Source organism: Octopus bimaculoides, chromosome 1 (assembly GCF_046866305.1).
Source record: "Octopus bimaculoides isolate indiv1 chromosome 1, ASM4686630v1, whole genome shotgun sequence".
NCBI classification, from domain to species: Eukaryota; Metazoa; Mollusca; class Cephalopoda; order Octopoda; family Octopodidae; genus Octopus; species Octopus bimaculoides.
In genome coordinates, this window is record NC_142928.1 from 196303543 (window position 1) to 196323302 (window position 19760).

General features: G+C 39.7%; 1 protein-coding gene across 9 annotated transcripts in view; it reads left to right on the plus strand.

Annotated features, from left to right (window-relative positions):
• Positions 1-18829, plus strand: part of LOC106881715 (uncharacterized) — a 75011-nt gene extending 56182 nt beyond the window's left edge. For 6 of the 9 annotated variants that reach the window (XM_089365277.1, XM_089365274.1, XM_089365251.1 and 3 more), the window contains 11 exons: positions 110-159; positions 1304-1373; positions 3173-3223; positions 5974-6047; positions 8529-8592; positions 8827-8895; positions 10517-10687; positions 11520-11707; positions 12791-12972; positions 14452-14520; positions 17406-18829. In XM_089365277.1, coding sequence (XP_089221403.1) covers positions 110-159; positions 1304-1373; positions 3173-3223; positions 5974-6047; positions 8529-8592; positions 8827-8895; positions 10517-10687; positions 11520-11707; positions 12791-12972; positions 14452-14520; positions 17406-17506 — 1089 coding nt within the window. In that variant the 3' untranslated portion in view covers positions 17507-18829. The remainder of the gene's footprint in view (positions 1-109; positions 160-1303; positions 1374-3172; positions 3224-5973; positions 6048-8528; positions 8593-8826; positions 8896-10516; positions 10688-11519; positions 11708-12790; positions 12973-14451; positions 14521-17405) is intronic. The other 3 variants (XM_089365263.1, XM_089365292.1, XM_089365300.1) reach the window with 1 other exon arrangement.
• The last annotated feature ends 931 nt before the right edge of the window (positions 18830-19760 follow it).

Below are 19760 nucleotides of genomic sequence, written 5' to 3' on the forward strand. Positions count from 1 at the left end.
TTTTGTTCATTTTTACATGTCACACAGTATTGTTGTTAGATTAGTCGTCTACTTCATATGAATATTTCTGATTGATTTTGTATTATTTTTTTTTTAAATTCTGCAACAGCAACCGACAGAAACAGTTGAACCATTAAAGATGACAACCGAATCAAAACAGTGAGTATTTCTTCATAATATTCACCATTAAGTCACCATTAATGTTTTGCTTAATACAGCATGATGCTGTGGCTTTCATGATTTCTAAGTTGCGTCGTGAAGCTGTTTAGTTGCCAAGGAAGTCTACTTTATGAAGAATTATGTGATTCCTGCATATTCAACTCTTCTTCTCTTGCAACACCCCACAACTTAAACAACGCCATTATTTCATATTTGAAATAAAAGGAGTTTTTTTAATTGAAGGGTGTCATAGTTTGTAACTAAATTTGTTACAGAATCGATTCTGTCCAATGTGAAGAAAACTGGAATAACTTTCCCAGCATCATCAACAGGATGGCGTTTCTGTCTAAAGACCAGAGATGTCTCTATGTGATATTTGGTCTGCAAATAAGACTTTCTCTCCTAACTTATCATTAATCCTTTTAAATCGTACTCATACTTCATTCTCCTACCATTTTCTCAACTTTGATCTACTACATCCACTGGCCAATGTCCTCTTCTTATATCACACACACACACACACACACACACACACACACACACACACACACACACAACCTGTGTATCTCATCACAACACAGTCTATTTGCCCATGATGTGTTGTACATTCCTTTCATACTACTCATGTGTGTTTTCTGCCATACAGCTTCCTGAAAGCTTTTATTCACCATTAATTGTGTCTGCGATACAGTGAGACATAGTTTAATAGATTGAAGTTGTCTTAAAGAATCGGACTATTAAATAAGGCTGTTGTTTGCGATTGTGGTTAATCCTGCAACCTATGTGAAGATGTACATTCATACCTGCAGGAATTGTTATTTGGTTGGAAGTTTGGCAAAACAAAACAAACCATTTTGTTACAAGTCATTGTTAGATTTTTTTAAAAATAATATTTTGATTCAAGTAAAAGCGCCCAGCACTCTCTGTAAAGTAATTGGTGTTAGGAAGGGCATCCAGCTGTAGAAACCATGCCAAACCAGACTGGGGTCTGGTGCAGCCTTCCAGCTTTCCAGTCCTGGTCAAACTATCCAACCCATGCCAGCATGGACAACGGACACTAAATGATGATGATGTAGTCTGTATAAATGTAATAATATTGTAATATAATTCAATCTTGTTATGAAATTGTGATTTATTTTGATAGCAGAGACATTGCACTTGAAGAAGAGATCAAAGAGCTGAGGTTTCAACTGAAAAGGGAAAAAGAATATTGGGTAGGTTTGCCTCATTCCATTTTCAAGAATTTCTCAATTAGTTCTCATCTTTAAAAACAGTCCAACTTCCTGCTTCTATTATGACATCCTGTCCATTCTGTCATATTTTCTATATAACAGACTGATGCAGCATATGTTACAATTGAGTCTCTCTTCAACTGTTAAGTATTTGGGCTGACAACACTGACTGCAACTCCAAGGTGGTGCCCCAGCATGGCCACAGTCCAAATAACTAAAACTAAGAATAAACTGAAAAATACATCAGCCTCCCATGCTGGTGCCATACATAAAGCACCCAGGACACTCTGTAGAGTGGTTGATGTAAGGAAGGGCATCCCGCTGTAGAACCAATGCCAAACTAGAACAAACGGAGCCTGGTGCAGTTCCCTGCTTTGCCAACTCCTGTCAAAACGTCCAACCCATGCCAGCAGGGTAATTGGGCAGTAAATGATGATGATGATAGTAATAGCAGTGATGGTGGCAATGGCAGCAGCTGTTGTTGTTGTTGTTGTTGTTGTTCCTGCAGTCTTCTCTTCCACAATGTCTTTAACCCTTTCGATACCAACCCTGCTGAATCCAGCTCTGGCTCTGTGGTACAAATGTTTTGTTTTCAAAAGTTCTGAATGAAAATATTCCACCAAACCTTAGTCACAATTTATGTTCCTAACACTAGCTTAATGATAACAAAGTTATTTTACTAAATTCTTTGTTATATTTAAAATTAATTGAAAGAAACACACAACATCCCAAAAGAAATACGGTTACGAAAGGGTTAAACTATTCTGTGTAGTACCTGTACATTAGGGATGAAGGAATGGTCAAAGGGTGAGAAAGGATTGGTTTGTGTAAGGTGGAGACAAAGTGGCTGAGTTCCTTTTAAGTGTTGGGCCTCACAAAGTCAATGACCAAGACCTTTGGCATTATGTTGTGCTTGAGAAGAAAACCCATCAAGCCGAGCAAAATCACAGTCATGGCAGATACTGGTGTCATGCAAATTGGCACCTGTGCCAGTGGCACATAAGTGCACTCCAGTGTCAGGCAAATGACACTCGTGCTGGTGGCACGTAAAAGCACCCCTTACACTTTCAGGGTGGTTGCTATTAGGAAGGGCATCCAACCATAGAAAACCATGCCAAATCAGACTGGAGTCTGGTGCAGCCTTCCAGCTTACCAGCCCTGGTCAAATCGTCCAACCCATGCCAGCATGGACAATGGACTTTAAATGATGATGATGAAAGTTGGGGAGTTGGTGGTGCCAGGTAACTAATTAAATTTAGCCAGTGCCCCTGGACTGGCTCTTGTGCGGGTGGCACATAAAAGACACCATTTTGAGCGTGGCCGTTGCCAGTACCGCCTGACTGGCCCTCGTGCGGGTGGCACGTAAAAGCACCCACTACACTCTCTGAGTGGTTGGCGTTAGGAAGGGCATCCAGCTGTAGAAACTCTGCCAAATCAGATTGGAGCCTGGTGTAGCCATCTGGTTCCACCAGTCCTCAGTCAAATCGTCCAACCCATGCTAGCATGGAAAGCGGACGTTAAACGATGATGATGATGAATTAAATCCTTGTTTCTATGATACACCCTTGTTTCTATGATACAAAACCCCTGTTTTAAAGGAATCGAAATTAAAACCTTCCATCATAATTGAGGTTCCGAACACCTGATTAGTAATAACGATGAAGTTTACTTGCTGAATTCTTCCCAATTTCTCGAATTTATTGAAACAAAGGCAGTGGAATTCAGCAGAAATTTGGTAATGAAAGAGTTAAGTGCTAAAACAGGAATGCTTCTTATTGCAGAATAAACGTTTGGAGCAAGAGAGGAAAATGATGAAATCACAACTAGAAAAAGTAAGTTGAATATATTTAACATATATTTAACATATATTTAGCATATATTTAACATATATTTAACATATATAGTTATGACAAGAGAAAATGCGTGTAATGCTCATTTCTTTTTATCAAAGAAATTAAAACTTAGCCTCATTTTTTATATTTTCTGAGTCATTAATCCTAATAATACATTTATCATAACTATGAATAATACTTTTATTGTAACTTTTAATTTTTTTTTTGATAAAAATAAATGAGAATTGTACGCATTTTCTTTTTTCATAACTGTATACCTACTTTTGCACCCTGCTTGTATTTAATATATTTAATATGGATTTACATAATCCCTTATTCTAGCAGGCCTGTGGTTAAATGTTTTATCTGTGACTATCTCTTCTTTCACTCAGACATAATATATCTTGGAGTACATTATCTAGTGTGTCTTTCTTTTCTTTTTTTTTTTAAGACATTAGGAGATTTGACTGCTATTTCTAGCAGGGAAAATGTTTGCAAAGAAGCTTTCACACTGACTTTTACAATTATATGGGATGGTGCAAAAGTAGGTTTACAGTTATGTAAAAAGAAAACATGTACACATTTATTTTTATTGTTGCCAGTGCCGCCCGACTCACCCCTGTGCCGGTGGCACGTAAAAAGCACCATTCAAGCGTGGTTGATGCCAGTACCACCTGACTGGCATGTAAAAAAAACACCCACTACACTCTCCGAGTGGTTGGCATAAGGAAGGGCATCCAGCTGTAGAAACTTGGCCCGAAAAGATTGCCAGTCCTTAGTCAATCCGTCCAACCCATATCAGCATGGAAAGCAGGCATTAAACGATGGTGATGATGATGAGAAAAATTAAAAGTTACGATAAAAGTATTATTCATAATTATGATAAATGTATTACTATGATTAATGACACTGAAAATGTCAAAAAATGAGGCTAACTAATTTAATATGTTAATAATTTTAATGAATTAAGTATGACATTGATGTGGTACTTACTGTACACCTTTTGCACCTGCCCCTGTATAGACAACAGGTATGCAAATTAGCTCTCCTTTATAATGATTGCATGGAGGATGGCAATCACAATTATTATAATAATAGAGCTTCTGTTCTCTCTCTCTCTCTCTCTCTATCGCTCTCTCTCTCTCGCTCTCTATCGCTCTCTCTCTCTCTCTCTCTCTCCTGAGTCACTTGCTATCACTATTGACATCCATCATTCACTCTCACCCCTGTCCACCCCTGTCCACCACCCTCGCCCTTCCCTCCTATAATACTCTTGCAACCATCAACCGTCCACCATTCTGGTTCTTGTTCTGTCATCACCTCCTTTTCTTTTCACCTTCTCAGTGATATTATTTTCAGTGAAAGAACATAACGTACAGGTGTGAGGACTCCTGGCTCCTTCGGAATACACAGCCACCTCACCTGTGCTGGTGCCAATCCTTGCTGGGTGTTGTTTATCTTGGGATTGAGAGGAGCTTCCAGCTTTGCCAAAGACATGGCTACCTCATTAGTGCTGGTGCCATGAATAAAATGCATCTCGTACACTCTGCAATGGGAGATGGTGTTAGGAAGGGCACCCAGCATTAAAAACGGGATCATCATCATCATCATCATTGCTTAACATCCGTTTTCCATGCTGGCATGGGTTGGACGGTTTGACTGAGGTCTGGAGAGGCAGCGGCTGCACCAGGCCCCAAGATGATCTGGCAATGTTTCTACACCTGGATGCCCTTCCTAACGCCAACCACTCCAAGAGGGTAGTGAGTGCTTTTCACATGCCACTAGCACAGGAGCCAGACGGGGTGAGTGAAATTTTTAAGATATGGTTTCCCGCTCTGTCTAGGACAGCAATGTCCTGTCCAACTCATGCCAGCATGGAAAATGGATGTAAAGTGTTGTGGTTGATGATGATGATGAAGTTGTTCATTTATGTGCAATAGTCATTTACATAGAAAGGGATTTGTCACTGTAAATTCTACTTCTTCACTCTTTATTCATTCTTCAAATGAGTTTGTTGAAAATAACTGAATTCAATTCCAAATTGATTTTGTTTATCTCTGCAAAGGTTTGTGTTGTTGTTGTTGTTGTTGTTGTCATGGATTTTAGCAAATAGTGATCCAATCTTCTCCAGTTGTCAACACACCTTCAACGTAATATTTATCCTAGACCTTCCCAATCTCTGCACCCTTAAAAATAATCTGTCCCTTCATCATCATCATCATCATTTAGTGTCCGTTTTCCATGCTGGTGTGGGTTAGACGGTTTGTCTGGAACTGGTAAACTGGAGGGCTGCACTAGGCTCCAGTCTGATTTTGGATTGGTTTCTACGACTGGATGCCCTTCCTAACGCCAACCATTTATTTCATAGAGTGTCCTGGGTGTCTTTTACATGACACTGGCACTAACTACGACTCTGATTTCACCTGGCTTGATGTGTCTTCTCAAACACAGCAAATTACCAAAAGCCTCGGTCGCTTGTCATTGGTCCCATGAGACACAGCATCCGAGATCATGTTTCACCACCTCGTCCCATGTCTTCTTGGCTCTACCTCTTCCACAGGTTCCTCTCCACAGTTAGAGATCGGCACTTCTTTACACAGCTGTCCCCTTCCATACGCATCACATGCCCATACCAGCTCAGTTTTCCCCTCCTATACTCCACATCTGATGCCTCTCATGCCCAATGCCCCTGGCCCCTGAAAAATAAATTGCTTTTTCATAATTTCAGTTTTTATAATCACATATTTCAGGAGAGACATAAAGTAAAGATGTTACAGGAGAAACAGATCAATGCTGATGTCAAAGTTGAAGAAGAGGAAGAAAAGTGAGTGGGGTTCTTTTTTCTTTGCTTTTATTGTCTTTTATGCTGATTTTATTGTTTTATTTCTTTTCTTTGCAAGACAGAAAGGGTCTGGAAAAAAAACAAACGATATTTTATGTTCTGAATTCAAACTCCTCTGGGGTTGACTTTGCTTTTCATCCCTTCAGTTCTGATAAAATAGGTATCAGTTATGTACTGGGGTTGAAGTGATCGAATAACAGCGTCCCACAAATTTTGGGCTTTATGCTTATTGTAGAAAGACAAACATTATTCTTGCTGGAATCAAATATGTTGCTCACAATTCTTAGCTTCCATGTAAATTCTTCTCACTGAATGACAGCATTCCTATCAATCTCTGTCTGCATTTATTGCACTCTTAGATTCTCCTGTGAACATCTAAGAATTCATATTTCCACATTTGGAGATATGCTATGCTTGAGAAGACCTGGCAAGCCAAGTGAGACTGTAACTGTGGCCTGTGCCAGTGCAGCATGACTGGCCCATTTAAGAGTACCGTTCAATCATTGAGCAATAAATTGTGCTTGCTAAGACCTGTTGTGGTTGATGCCAGTGCCACCTGACTGGCTCCCATGCTGGTGGCATGCAATAAGCACCATTCGTGCATGGGTTATTGCCAGTGCTGCCTGGCATGTAAGAAGCACCATCCAAATGGGGTTGATTCCAGCCCCCTTGCCCCGACTGGCTTTTGTGCTGGCGGCACGTAAAAAGCACCATCTGAACGTGGCCAATGCCAGTGCCGCCTAACTGGCTTCCGTGCCAGTGGAACGTAAAAAGCACCCACTACACTCTCGGAATGGTTGGCGTTAGGAAGAGCATCCAGCTGTAGAAACCATTCCAGATCAGATTGGAGCCTGGTACAGCCTCCTGGCTTCCCAGACCCCAGTCGAACCGTCCAACCCATGCCAGCATGGAAAACGTATGTTAAGCAATGATGATGACGATTTATATATACACACACACACACACATAAGGATAAGCATATTAAAAGGTGTCCGTGGGAAAACTCATTTAAATAAAAGGGTTGGGAACCATTGATGTAAGGGAACTTCATGTTGAAGTCCCGTTACAGCAATGAATCAAATGCATTGTGGACACACATTGTCTGAAAGAAGGCATTCACCGTAGACCAGCTGCAACTGTGATCTTTCACTCTTGTTAAAATGAAAATGGTTTATTCTAGAAAACTTGCAACAGACCAATAATTGCTTAATTTATTAAGATCCTATTCTTTAAAGAACGTTTCATCCATGATAGAATCCCTGGTGATAGAATCCATGATAGAATCCCATTGTTACCTTAATAAAAACATAGACAATCTTTAGCAGCCATTAGCTGCGAGACTGAAGTCCTACAGAGACTTGGAGACTTGGCTGGTGCAGGTGTGGACTCATTGGACTTGAGGGTGTCTGGTGCTGCCAGTGTCCAAACTGGAAGGCAAGGGTGCAGGTCTTTAGGTTTCTGTTCTTTAGTCGTAAGACTTTGACCCTGTCCAGGGCTCTCAGGAGCCACCTCAGCTCCTTTGGTGCCAGGACACTTTGCAGGATTAGGGGTTGCCATTGGTCAGATTTCATATCCAGCTGACAATTCTACTCAGAAACTGGGATGTGTCTTGTTACTTGTATGATTCGGGAGTACCAGCTCCTGAATCGTTTGGCCATGTGGCTTGGTTTTCCAAGTTAGCTCCTGCTGTTCTATATTTAAGAGATGAGGAATTATGTACATTATTTACATTATTTACATTTGACAGATATTTATCCTCATCTTGTTTGTTGTTAACATAATGTTTCAGCTGATATACCTTCCAGCCTTCATCAGGTGTCTTGCGGAAATTTTGAACCTGGGTTCTCATTCCTAAGGTATTTATGCCCTTGGGCATATGGCATAGTGGTTAAGAGTGCAGGCTGCTAACCCCAAAATTCCGAGTTCGATTCCAGGCAGTGACCTGAATAATAATAATAATAAAAATAACATTGGAAAAATACCTTAGGAATGAGAACCCAGGTTCGAAATTTCCCCAAGACACCTGATGAAGGCTAGAGGGTATATCAGCTGAAACGTGTTAACAACTAACAAGATGAGGATAAATATCCACCAAATGTAAATAATGTAAATAATGTAAGCTCTTGCTTTACTATGTTCTCTTCAGTGAGGCTTTGTGTTGGTCAACCACACAACCACATGCTCATGGCAGATGAGGAGGTATCTTGCAGAGCTGGGGACTGACTGGAACTCAGCTTGATGGGTCACCTTGGAGGACCTAAGAATATACCAACAAATGGTGAAAGCAGCAATGCTGTGCAACGGTGCTTCTCCCCCTCCCCACTACGAGACACATGACCCCTGGGGATTACATTGTGTTTACTCTCGTATGATTTACTTATGGATGACTTAAATTAACTTCCTGTCACCCATTTTTATTTTGCAAACGATGTCAACTCGATAATTGTTTTATATTCTTTTGAGGAACCATCTTCTTCAGTGTGAAATTGCAGCTTTGAAATCCAGAATGAAACACAAAGACAATATGGTTTGTATATACGTACTATTGTTGAAATTTTATCTTAACAATATTGTATTGTGCTCAGGGTTTTATATGTTTAGTTGGATACTTACTAGTGACTATTTAACAGTGGTTGACCCTTCTTTCTATGGGAATTGTATCTCAGAGTGATTGTATCAGTCTTCCATTTTACCAAACTTTCATTCGATGTTGGCATTCTTGCAATAATACACTTTAAACATATTGTCTTCTTTTTTTTAGACTGGAAATCATCTTTCATCTTCTCTCCCGCTACATTCTGATGTGGTATTTGACGATAGATTCAATGCAGTAAGTATTTGAACACCACATCCTATGCTTCTTATGTCCCACTTTTCTCTCGGGACGCTTACACTCTGTCGTATATTCACACTGACTTCGTTTCTTTCAAGCCTACGCATGTCCTCAACACTCACAGCCCAGGTTTCACTGCTGTGTAGTATGGCTGTTTGCAAACAGGCGTCATACAGTCTACCTTTCACTCTGAGTGAGAGGCCCTTTGGTACCAGCAGAGATAGGAGCTCTCTGAACATTGTCCAGCCTATTCTTATTCTAGCAGCTACACTCTCAGAGCATCCATCCCTGCTACTGACTTAGTCACCTAGGTAACAGAAGTTGTCAACTACTCCTAGTTTTTCCTCCTGGCATGTGATGGAATCTGTTTTCTGTACATGTTATTGCACCTGTGCATCTGCCACACACAAAAACTATCTTCCCAGTTAACCTTCCTCTGATATTGCTGCACCTCTTATGTGTCCATAGCTTGCACTGGGTACATCTTATGGAGTTTCTACCTATACCATTCTTACAGATTGAGCAGGGCCATCTACCTGAAGGGATTTGTGCTTTGTCTACCTTCCTACTTATTAGGACTTTGGTTTTTGCAAGGTTAACTCTAAGGGCCTTTGATTCTAATCCTTGCTTCCACACCTGAAACTTCTCCTCTTGTTCTGGTAGTGACTCAGTTATCAGAGCAAGGTCATCAAAATAGAGGAGCTCCTAGGGTCAACCTGTTCTGAATTCCTGTTATTGCCTGGAGGACTATGATGAATAAACGGGGGCTGAGGGCTGATCCATGGTGAACCCCTACTTATACCCTGAATTATTTGCTATACTCATTGTCAACCCTCACCTTACTGACAGCATCTCTGTACATGGCTTGTACAGCTCTCACCAACCACTCATCTATCCCTAGTTTCTGCATTGACCACCAGTTAAGGGATCTGGGGACCCTGTCAAAGGCTCTCTCCATGTCAACAAAAGCCAAGTACAGAACTTTATCTTTGGCCAGGTATTTCTCCTGCAGCTGTCTTACCAGAAATATAGCATCAGTGGTGCTTTTACCTGGCACGAACCCAAACTGCATCTCATCTAAACTGACTCTTTCCCTAATTAGTTGGGCTATGACCCTCTCTGTGACCTTCATTACCTGATCCAACAGTTTGATACCTCTGTAATTATTTGTATCTAATGCATCACCTTTACCTTTGTAGCAGTTGACTCTAGTGCTGCTACACCAGTCATTGGGTATGACTCCTTCATGTATCACTTTGACATCCTGAGTAGAATTTGATGAGGATGATGACTTTGCACCTTAAACAGAAAGTAAAATTTATGAAAAGATTCTGAAAACATAAAATTACAAAATGAATACAAATAGTTATAAAACAGAAGTCAGAATTTACCTGTATAAGACGTTTACGTGTAGCAATACTGCTGATGGGAGTTATATACCTCTCTTATCTCATCAGAAAAACTGTGCCTGATAGAAGGAAACCGATTACATTTTTGAACTCTGCAGACAAAACTACATATAAAACACCATATAATATCCCTGATGAAAATTGGCTGTTGACCAGTGTAATTAGCAATATGTTGATGTAATTATTTCTGATATGAATGTGTTTTACAGACGGATGATTTTAGATACCAGAGACATCCTCAGCTTGACAAACAACTCCGGATTGAATTAAGTAAAAAACTGGAAGAGGTAAACCATTTCCTACAACAACAACACGAACAATATGAAAAACTGATGACCGAGAAAGAGAACAGAATTTCTGCTGACAAGAATAAGTTACAGGTGAATCGATTTATATTGATGTGTATAAGTATGTATGTGGTGTATATTTTAATCTTTAAATTTGTGTTTGTCTTTTTGTGTAAATTAATAATTATGTTTTTAGCATTGAAAGTGATCCATTAATTAGTATAAATTTAATTAAAAGTGAACTTACAGGTTGACATTTACCTGATCTAACTTTTATATCTGGCAGCTTCACTTTGTGGCTTTTACTTGCTGTTTATGTAACAAGTGGTATACGTATGTACACACACCCATACATACACACACACACACACACACACACACTCACATATATTTTAATGTTTTAAAAGTTCTTACGATCGTTTCATGAATAGCCTACCTTTCAAAATGAAATCTAAAGTTGATAAGCATCGTTGGGAAGTCTATCCACTCATCAGAGAAAAGGATGAATTTCAGTGGAGGAAATCGAATGAGGGAGTTGCCATTTGAAATTATTGGTATAAATCTGTGTTGATGTAAATTTGAGATAAAAATTTTGAAAAAGTAAGATAAATCCATGGTTAAAATCCATGGTAAGAATCTGTAATTGCTATACAGAGATAGAATTCCCATAATCCATTTCCTCCTCCATGTGTAATCCATAAATGTAAGAGAATAAAAATGATTAATTGTTGCTTTTATATATATAATGCATTAAAAGAGAATGATTCTCCCCAGACACAACAAAATATGAAGATATTATATTTTAATATGAAATGGTTTCACTTTGAGTAGCATGAAATAGTTCTGCAAAAATGGTTCAGTGCCAACTGCTGGAGTTGTCAGCACCATTGGACATTATTCCTCATAAATTAATGATTTATTTCAGAGTGAATTGAATCAGATGCGACTCAGCTACGAGAATGCTTTATCTACGAAAAGTCTGCAAGAACAAGAAGCATTACATTTCCGAGAACTCTACCTGAAAGAATTAAGTCGTTATCAAGGTGCTCAACCGATCTTTTATGGCGGATATGATCCACTTTGGAGATTTGCTTCATTAAACTGTAGGATCCCGTAAGTCAAAGATCTTTTGTTCACTCATTTTTTTTCTACTCACACACACACACACACACACACATACATCTGGCGAAGTGGGAGATGGCCTAGTCCACCATTTAGTTAATTACATTATCCATGAGTGACTCATACTCAACAACTGGTGTAGCAATATTATACTCAACTCGGTGCTGCAAGTAGAGCACTCAGTACACTCAATTAAGTGTTAGGAAGAGCATCCGGCTGTGGAAACCATGCCAAAGGTGACATTGGTGTCTAATGCATTGTTCCAGCTGACCAGTTGCCTGTCAATCCATCCAGCCCATTGCCAGCCTGGAAAATGGATGTTAATGATGTTGCTACAAAGGTAAAAGTGATGCCTGAGACAGATATAATTACACAGGTATCAAATTGCTAGACCAAGGGATGAAAGTTACAGAAAGGGAGTTAGCTGAGATAAGGCATTGTTTGGTTTTGTACCTGGAAGAAGCACTTCTGATGATATCTTCCTGGTGAGGCAACTACAGGTGAAATACCTGGTCAAAGATAAACGTCTGCACTTGGTCTTTGTTGACATGGAGAAAGCGTTTGGCAGGGTCCCCGTCTCCCTTATCTGGTGGGCAATGCAGAAACTATAAATAGGGGTGGTTGGCATGGGTTGTACAAGCCCTATACATGGATGCTGTCATTAAGGTGAGGGCTGGCAATAAGTATAATGATGAATTCAGGGTACAATAAATCACAAGGGCAGACATTTGATGAAGCGGGGCCGTTCTTGCCTGAACCTGTATTTGGCCATGGTCAGCTATATGTTGCATTCTCAAGGGCTCGCAAATTATTTGATGTGTGAGTTAAAATTATCAACACTGACAAACAGACATTGAAAAGAAGAGGGAAAACTTATATGAAGAGCATAATCTGCAAAGAAGGATTGGATTGAAAGATGTACACAAATTGAAATGTGTATTGGCTCTGACCCATCGCCTTCGCTTATAAGTTACCAGCAATGTGGGTTTCAGAGTATGCCATGTTGCATTCAGTTTTTACCCCCGTGAAATTGTGACCCCTATGTTTAAAATATAAAATAATTGTTTATTTTAGGGAGAAGTCTCCACTCGATCTCAACAGTTCCATTCTGAATTCTTCATCAAAGTTTCATGCAAGAAATGCCAGTATGAATTCTACACCAAGTGAAGTGGGTCAAATTAACCAGGAATACAACGATGTCTATGGCAAACTCAAAGAAGAGATGCATCGAAGCATTAAAAGACATCTGGAAGCACGTAAGAATTTATTTCGACAATGTTCCTATTTCCACTGCCCATCCCCTCCATAAACTGACGCTCACCATCGACCATGTCCCCACCTCTTCTGAATTCACTGCATTTCCTTCTATCCTCATCTCTACCCTCTCCTCCCATGACTTTCATATGCTTGAACCTTGAACCTAACTGTCCAGCCATTCTTGATTCTCTGTCCTTCTTCTCTCGTTATCCATCTTCTTGGCCCTTCCAGATATGCCTTCCTCCTTCCCCAACACCTCATCTCCCCCATCTTTTCCCCTTTTCCCCTTTTCCTTCTCGGCTAACAAGATCCCTCCCTCTGCACCAACACACCTGTTTCTGTGTCTCTGTCACATTTCAATCTGTCAACATCTGACAGAAGAGAATTTTATTATATTAATTAATCTTTGCAATTAATTCATAATTACAGAAAAATATCATCATCATTTAATGTCAGCTTTCCCTGCTGGCATGGGTTGGACAGCTTGACATGGAGCTGTCTGTTGTGGCATGGTTTCTATGGCTGGATGCCTTTCCTAACACCAACCTCTTCACAGAGGTACATAGCACCAGCATGGGTGCGTTAACACAACACTGGCACAGGTGCCTTTTAATTGGCACCGGCACCTGCAAAGAACAAGCCTGTATGTGTGGAAGATGGCGATTTCACTTCACTTGACCCAGCTTATGAAGTAGAACAAATCACCACATCTCCCAGTCCTTTGTCATTTCCTCAGTGAGGCCCAGCATGCAAAAATCCTCTCTCACCACCTCATCTCATGTCTTCCTGGGTCGACCTTTTCCACAGGTACCTTCCGCAGTTAGAGCTCAGCACTTCTTTATGCAGCTATTCTCGTCCATGCACATCACGTGACCAAACCAATGCAGTCTTCTCTCTTTCTCACAACATCTGATGCCTCAAACACCCAGGTTCCCTCTTTCAATCATTTACACTCTGTCAAGCATGCACCCTGCCAGCGAAGCATACTGGCTTCATTTCTTTCAGGCCTTCGCAAGTTCCCTGTAGTCAAGTCCTCTTTGCAAAGACATGTAGCATAGCTACATGTCTCACTGCCACATAGCATAGCTGTATGTACACAGGCACATTATATAATCTGCCTCTCACTCTGGTGGAGAGGCTCTTAGTTACTAACAAAGATAGAAGCTCTCTGAATTTAGCCCAGCCTGTTTTTATCCTAGCAATTACACTTTCAGAACTCCCTTCCCCACTGTTAAGTTGGTCTCCTAGGTAACAGAAGCTATCTACTTCTTGTAATGGTTCCCCTGAGCAACTGAGGGAGTCTGCGCATTTTTAGTGCTTATTCTATCCACACATTTGCCACACACAAAGACTATAGTCTCTGTTAATCTTGCTAACATTTTGACATTTGAATAAATTATGAAAATTAGTAGTCCAAAGGTTTTTGTATGTTTATATTACAGTAATTACATTAATTAGAGCAAAATGTCTCATTGCAGCTCCTTTTGATGAACAACTGTCAAGTGACCCTACATATATGAAAATGTCGCCGTTGACTGTACTACAAGGTGAGTGTTACCATTTCGTAGTCTTAGAGCACTGACATGACATCATCATCATTACCCTCCTCCTCATTCCCCATTGCCTCTATCATCATCATCATCTTTGTTCCCCCCCCCCCCCATCATCGTCAATTGCACTAAAGTAGAAGCAAGGAAAAATGATTTGGCATTGAAGAAGAGAGAATGGTGCATTGGTTGGGATCAAATGCATATAGAGGATCTTGGATAAGGAAATGTAGAAGGAATTTTTGGAAGAATTAAGATGGAGAGCTACATGGAAAAAATATGTGAATATACACACACACACACACACACACACACTTACAAGTCTGTAAAATGGGAAAGAAATTTTAGAAAGTCGTCTGTGTTGTTTTATGGACAATTTGTTGTCCTGTGTCGTGCTTCAATGAGTGAGGATATGGTGCCAGTAAGGCAACCTCTCCCACGATATACCATTTTAGATAGTTAGTGTCCACATCATGTCGGGGTCACCCCTTTAGATGAATAGGTGTCCAAATCACGTCGTTTCCCCTCTTTAGTTGAATGGGTTGTATTCCATCTAATCTGATTCTGCTCAGAAGGCTGTCATGTTTTGGTAGGAACCTGGTAAAGTACATGGAACGAAGGTGCTAACTTTAAATACGTTTATTGTGGTCACACATATATATATATATCATCATCATCATCGTCGTCGTTTAACGTCCAATTTCGATGCTAGCATGGGTTGGACGATTTGACTGAGGATTGGTGAAACCAGATGGCAACACCAGGCTCCAATCTGATTTGGCAGAGTTTCTACAGCTGGATGCCCTTCCTAACGCCAACCACTCAGAGAGTGTAGCGGGTGCTTTTACGTGCCACCCGCACGAAGGCCAGTCAGATGGTACTGGCAACGGCCACGCTCAAAATGGTGTATTTTATGTGCCACCTGCACAAGAGCCAATCCAGGGGCACTGGCAACGATCTCTATGAAGGCCAGTCAGGTGGTACTGGCAACGGCCACGCTCAAATTGTGTATTTTATGTGCCACCCGCACAAGGGCCAATCCAGGGGCACTGGCAACAATCTCTCTCAAAAGTCCATTAAACATGCCACGGGCACAAGTGCCAGAAAGGCGACGCTGGGCGCAGGTGCCATCCCAATTTCGCTTTCGCTTGCCCCAATAAGTCTTCGCAAGCTGAGTTTCATGTCCAATGAAGGAGATGACGTTGGCATGGGTGCCAGTCGTCGAATTTAATATACACACACACACACGAGCTGAATGTTGCTCATATCTCTACATGCATCTGGGTGGGTTGTATGTTAGCTGTTAAGCCTGGTGAGGAAAGCTCACGAACAGCGATGTGTTAGAACCAGTGCAGTGTGTTGGTGATGTGGAGATGTTGACGACGATGTTGGTGAGAAACATCAGTGGTGGTGACGAAGATGGAGGTGTCTGCAATGTGGTCAGTGGTTAGACCTTAGAAGGTCTGAAACCAACAGACATCCAGACTAGTAAGAGGTGAGTTTTTATAGCTGATGGTAGGCTCAAATGTTGTTTAGAACAGACAGTCTCACATGACCTTATTTAAAGGCTGCGATTGGTTGGGTTGCATATTGGCGCGCGATAGAGTAAGAAAAAAATTGCGCCAATATCACCCAATCAAAGTGGTGGACACAACAGGGTCCAAAAGGATCCCAAAGGTTAGCTGTTACCTGCTACGTTCGTAAGTCTGTTACATAATAGAGAGAGGAAGTTCACTAGAGTTTGTTACACCATCAACAAAAAATGAATAAGCAATAGAAACTGAAATTGATTGGGGAAATGGAACACGGGAAATATTTCACTGATGTAATAGTTCCTGACATTACTTTATGAAATTAAAAATCTAACAAATGTGGTGATAACTTTTGTATGCAAGTGTCACAGCAATAGAGGGACTGAAAGACTTGAACCTTTGGTCTCCTGCACAGATATTGGCAGCACCAAACACTCTCAAGTTCAAGGAGTTCACAGCTGTACCAGCCACGTCTCCAAGTCTGTCTTTTTAGGACTTCACACCTGCTGCTTATGCCACTTTGAATCTCATTTCCAAGAGAAGAATGGGACACCTGTATGATGTCATTATCATCATCATCATCATCATTTAACGTCTGTTGTCCATGCTGGCATGGGTTGAACAGTTTGAGCAGGGCTGGTAAGCTGGGAGGCTGCACTAGACTCCAGTCTGGTTTGACATGATTTCTACGGCTGGATGCCTTTCCTAATACCAACCACTTCGAGAGTGTAATGGGTGCTTTTACGTGCCACCGGCACAGGTGCCATTTGTGTGACACCAGTATCTGTAACAACTGCGATTTTGCTCGGCTTGATGGGTCTTCTTCTCAAGCATGACAAAAACCAAAAACAAGATGTGTTTGTTGTGTTAATAAAACTAGTAAACACCAAAGGAAAAATAATAAATATGAAGTGGGAGGGTGGGTTGGAGGATGGGAAAATCTTAAACAATCTGTAAAATATAAAATAATCAATCGTAGAATCGAAGACTGATCGAGATTGTAGGAAGTTGTATAAAATATGATGGGAAGATAGCAAAAGGGGAGACTATCGGAATACAATAACTAGACGCATTTGCTTATCTCCCTTTATATTCTGAGTAGATATTTTTTACTACAATGATTTTGATCAATCATTCATCTAAGATCAATAAATTGAAATAAAAAATCAATGAGTAGCTGTTGCCATACTGGAGCAACACCCAACATGATGATGTTGCCTCAGCGTAGCTATAGTTCAGTGGTTGAAACCATTTAAAATACATTCCTCACATTATGCCTGTTTGTTTTCTGTTTTTATTGAACTAAAATGGATTTACTGTGGATTAATCTTTTTTTTTTCTTTGTTTTTGTAGGTTCTGCCGTAAAATCTTTGGGACTGATTGAGTTAAACAATGCCTTGTCTAAGTCGAAAGCAGAATATTTAACTTTGATGAAACACAAATATTGTTTATGAAATAATGTTTATCCAGTCTCGTTGCTGTGTTACCGATTCCACAGACGTTTCACATCACCCTTGTTATGATTTCACAAGGTTTCGCTTGTTTATCACCATTTCCTCATTTAACTTTCTTCAGCTAAAATCTAAGGCTAACAACAGCAAGAACAACAATTATCCTCCCTAATGTCGTTTTGTTAGAATTAAGTTCTTGAAGTTTTCCTACCAACATCACACATTGACAGAATGATCGGTTCATAAGAAAACATACATAAATAACCTACACACATATACATGAAATAATATCGCTGCAATAAAACATAATCGATTTTTTAAATATTTTAGATAATTTGTGATCTGTGGGAGGGAGGGGGGCTGTCATTACTTTTAACCAGAAGAATTAGGTTTTTGTCTATCTTCAAAACAGAATCGTGTTCCTCAGAAAGGATTTAGAATACCATAAAAATATTCCTGTTTTTTTAAATTAAATATTAGATTCTGTAAGTTAAACAAACTTTTCCTTCTACGATTGAATTCTGTTCGATTAAGTAAAACAAAACTGTCAAAGGTGGCTGACAGGACGATGGCAGTTACCTCCCTTCGTTCACTCTATCAACCGCTTGACTTGTTTGAATTTTGTACGGGTCTTTCAGATATATCATGTCATATCAGAGAGAGAGATTAAAACAGGGGAAGACATTTCCAGCCACTTTAGAAAGGCTGAAACCGCATATTCAACTGCAGTTTATGCCGTAATTTTAGTGGCTTTCCAAATTGAGCACTCAGAGAACATACCTTTTAGCTTGGATCACCCTGGCGAAAACTACTCAAATGTTCTAACACACACACACACACACACACACAGCGAACCCTGGTGCGGTCTTCTGCCGAGCCAGCTCCTGTCAAGCCGTCCAACCCATGCCAGCATGGAAAACGGGCGTTAATAATGATGATGATGATATCTATAATTGTTCTGCTTGAAACCACTAATGTATTTTGATCAAAGTTTGTGTACCTCTAGATTTAGTTATATTTAAATTGAAGAATTTACTTTTAGCTAATTTCTTCCTCAGAGTTACAGTTGATTTAATGAGACAATAGTCCTTCCATTCGCTACACTTATAGATTTCTTAAAGAACTGGTTCTCATCTGAAAAAAATCCTCAAATACAATGCTATGCTGCTACCAGAAGGAATTTTTCATTCCTTTCTTTCACATTTGCTCAGACTGGCAACTTTTGCCAAATTAATTATTCTAATTGCTTTGAAAGTTTGTCTATCAACCAATTTTTAGTTATGTCCAGATGCTAAAATTAAATTTTCCATTTTTGTCAATGCTAAATTCTTGACTTTTAATGAAAGTTTGATCTGATGGTTCAATTTCTGTAAATGGCAGGAAAGTTTTATATTGTAACGTTACTATCAAAGACAGACAACAGCTCCAAGTAGGGCGGGAAGAAAATGAATGAAGGAACCAACTCCCAAATCAGTAAGTGCTATAAAAGATCTCATATTGCCAATTACTTTAGCTGTGTGGTTAGTTTTGACTCCAAATCAGAATGATTGCAACAGAATTCTAGTCTGACCCATTCTGAAGAATCTTTAGTCTCTTAGATTCGACTGATTCTTAACACATCCAATTTTTCGAGTTTCGAGATTAGAATTCTATACTTGCTCTGTATTCTATAGAAACCAATTTTTATATCAGATATTTTATGTAATTTAATGCTAAAAATTAATTATAATTAATTATTTCTTATCAAAATATTATTAACATCATTTGACACATTCCATCTCACTGTACGTGGGCTTTAAATTGCCTTTAATATTAATATTTCAATTAAGATGATGAGCTCACAGAACCATTAGTGACATTTCATCTGTCTGTTCTGAGTTCAAAGTCTGCTGAGGTCAATTATGCCTGTCATCCTTTCAGGGCCGATAAAATAAGTACCAGTTGTAGACTGGGATTGATGTAATTAACTATCCGCCTCCTCCAAATATCAGGTCTTGTGTCTATAGTAGAAAGGATTATTATTATTATTATTATTATTATTATTATTATTATTATTATCATTATTATTACAGACATCACACAGTATACAATATCGTGAAGTTGTTGATTGAAGATATTGTGTCTACCAGTGGTTTGTACTGTCTGTCAAGTCACAACAAGGACCTCAGACAGGGAGTACTTTACACAATAAACGTGCAGTTCCAAGTGATGCCGACTTTTGCAATAGATCAGTTTGTAGGGTATCTCTAAGGTTTGC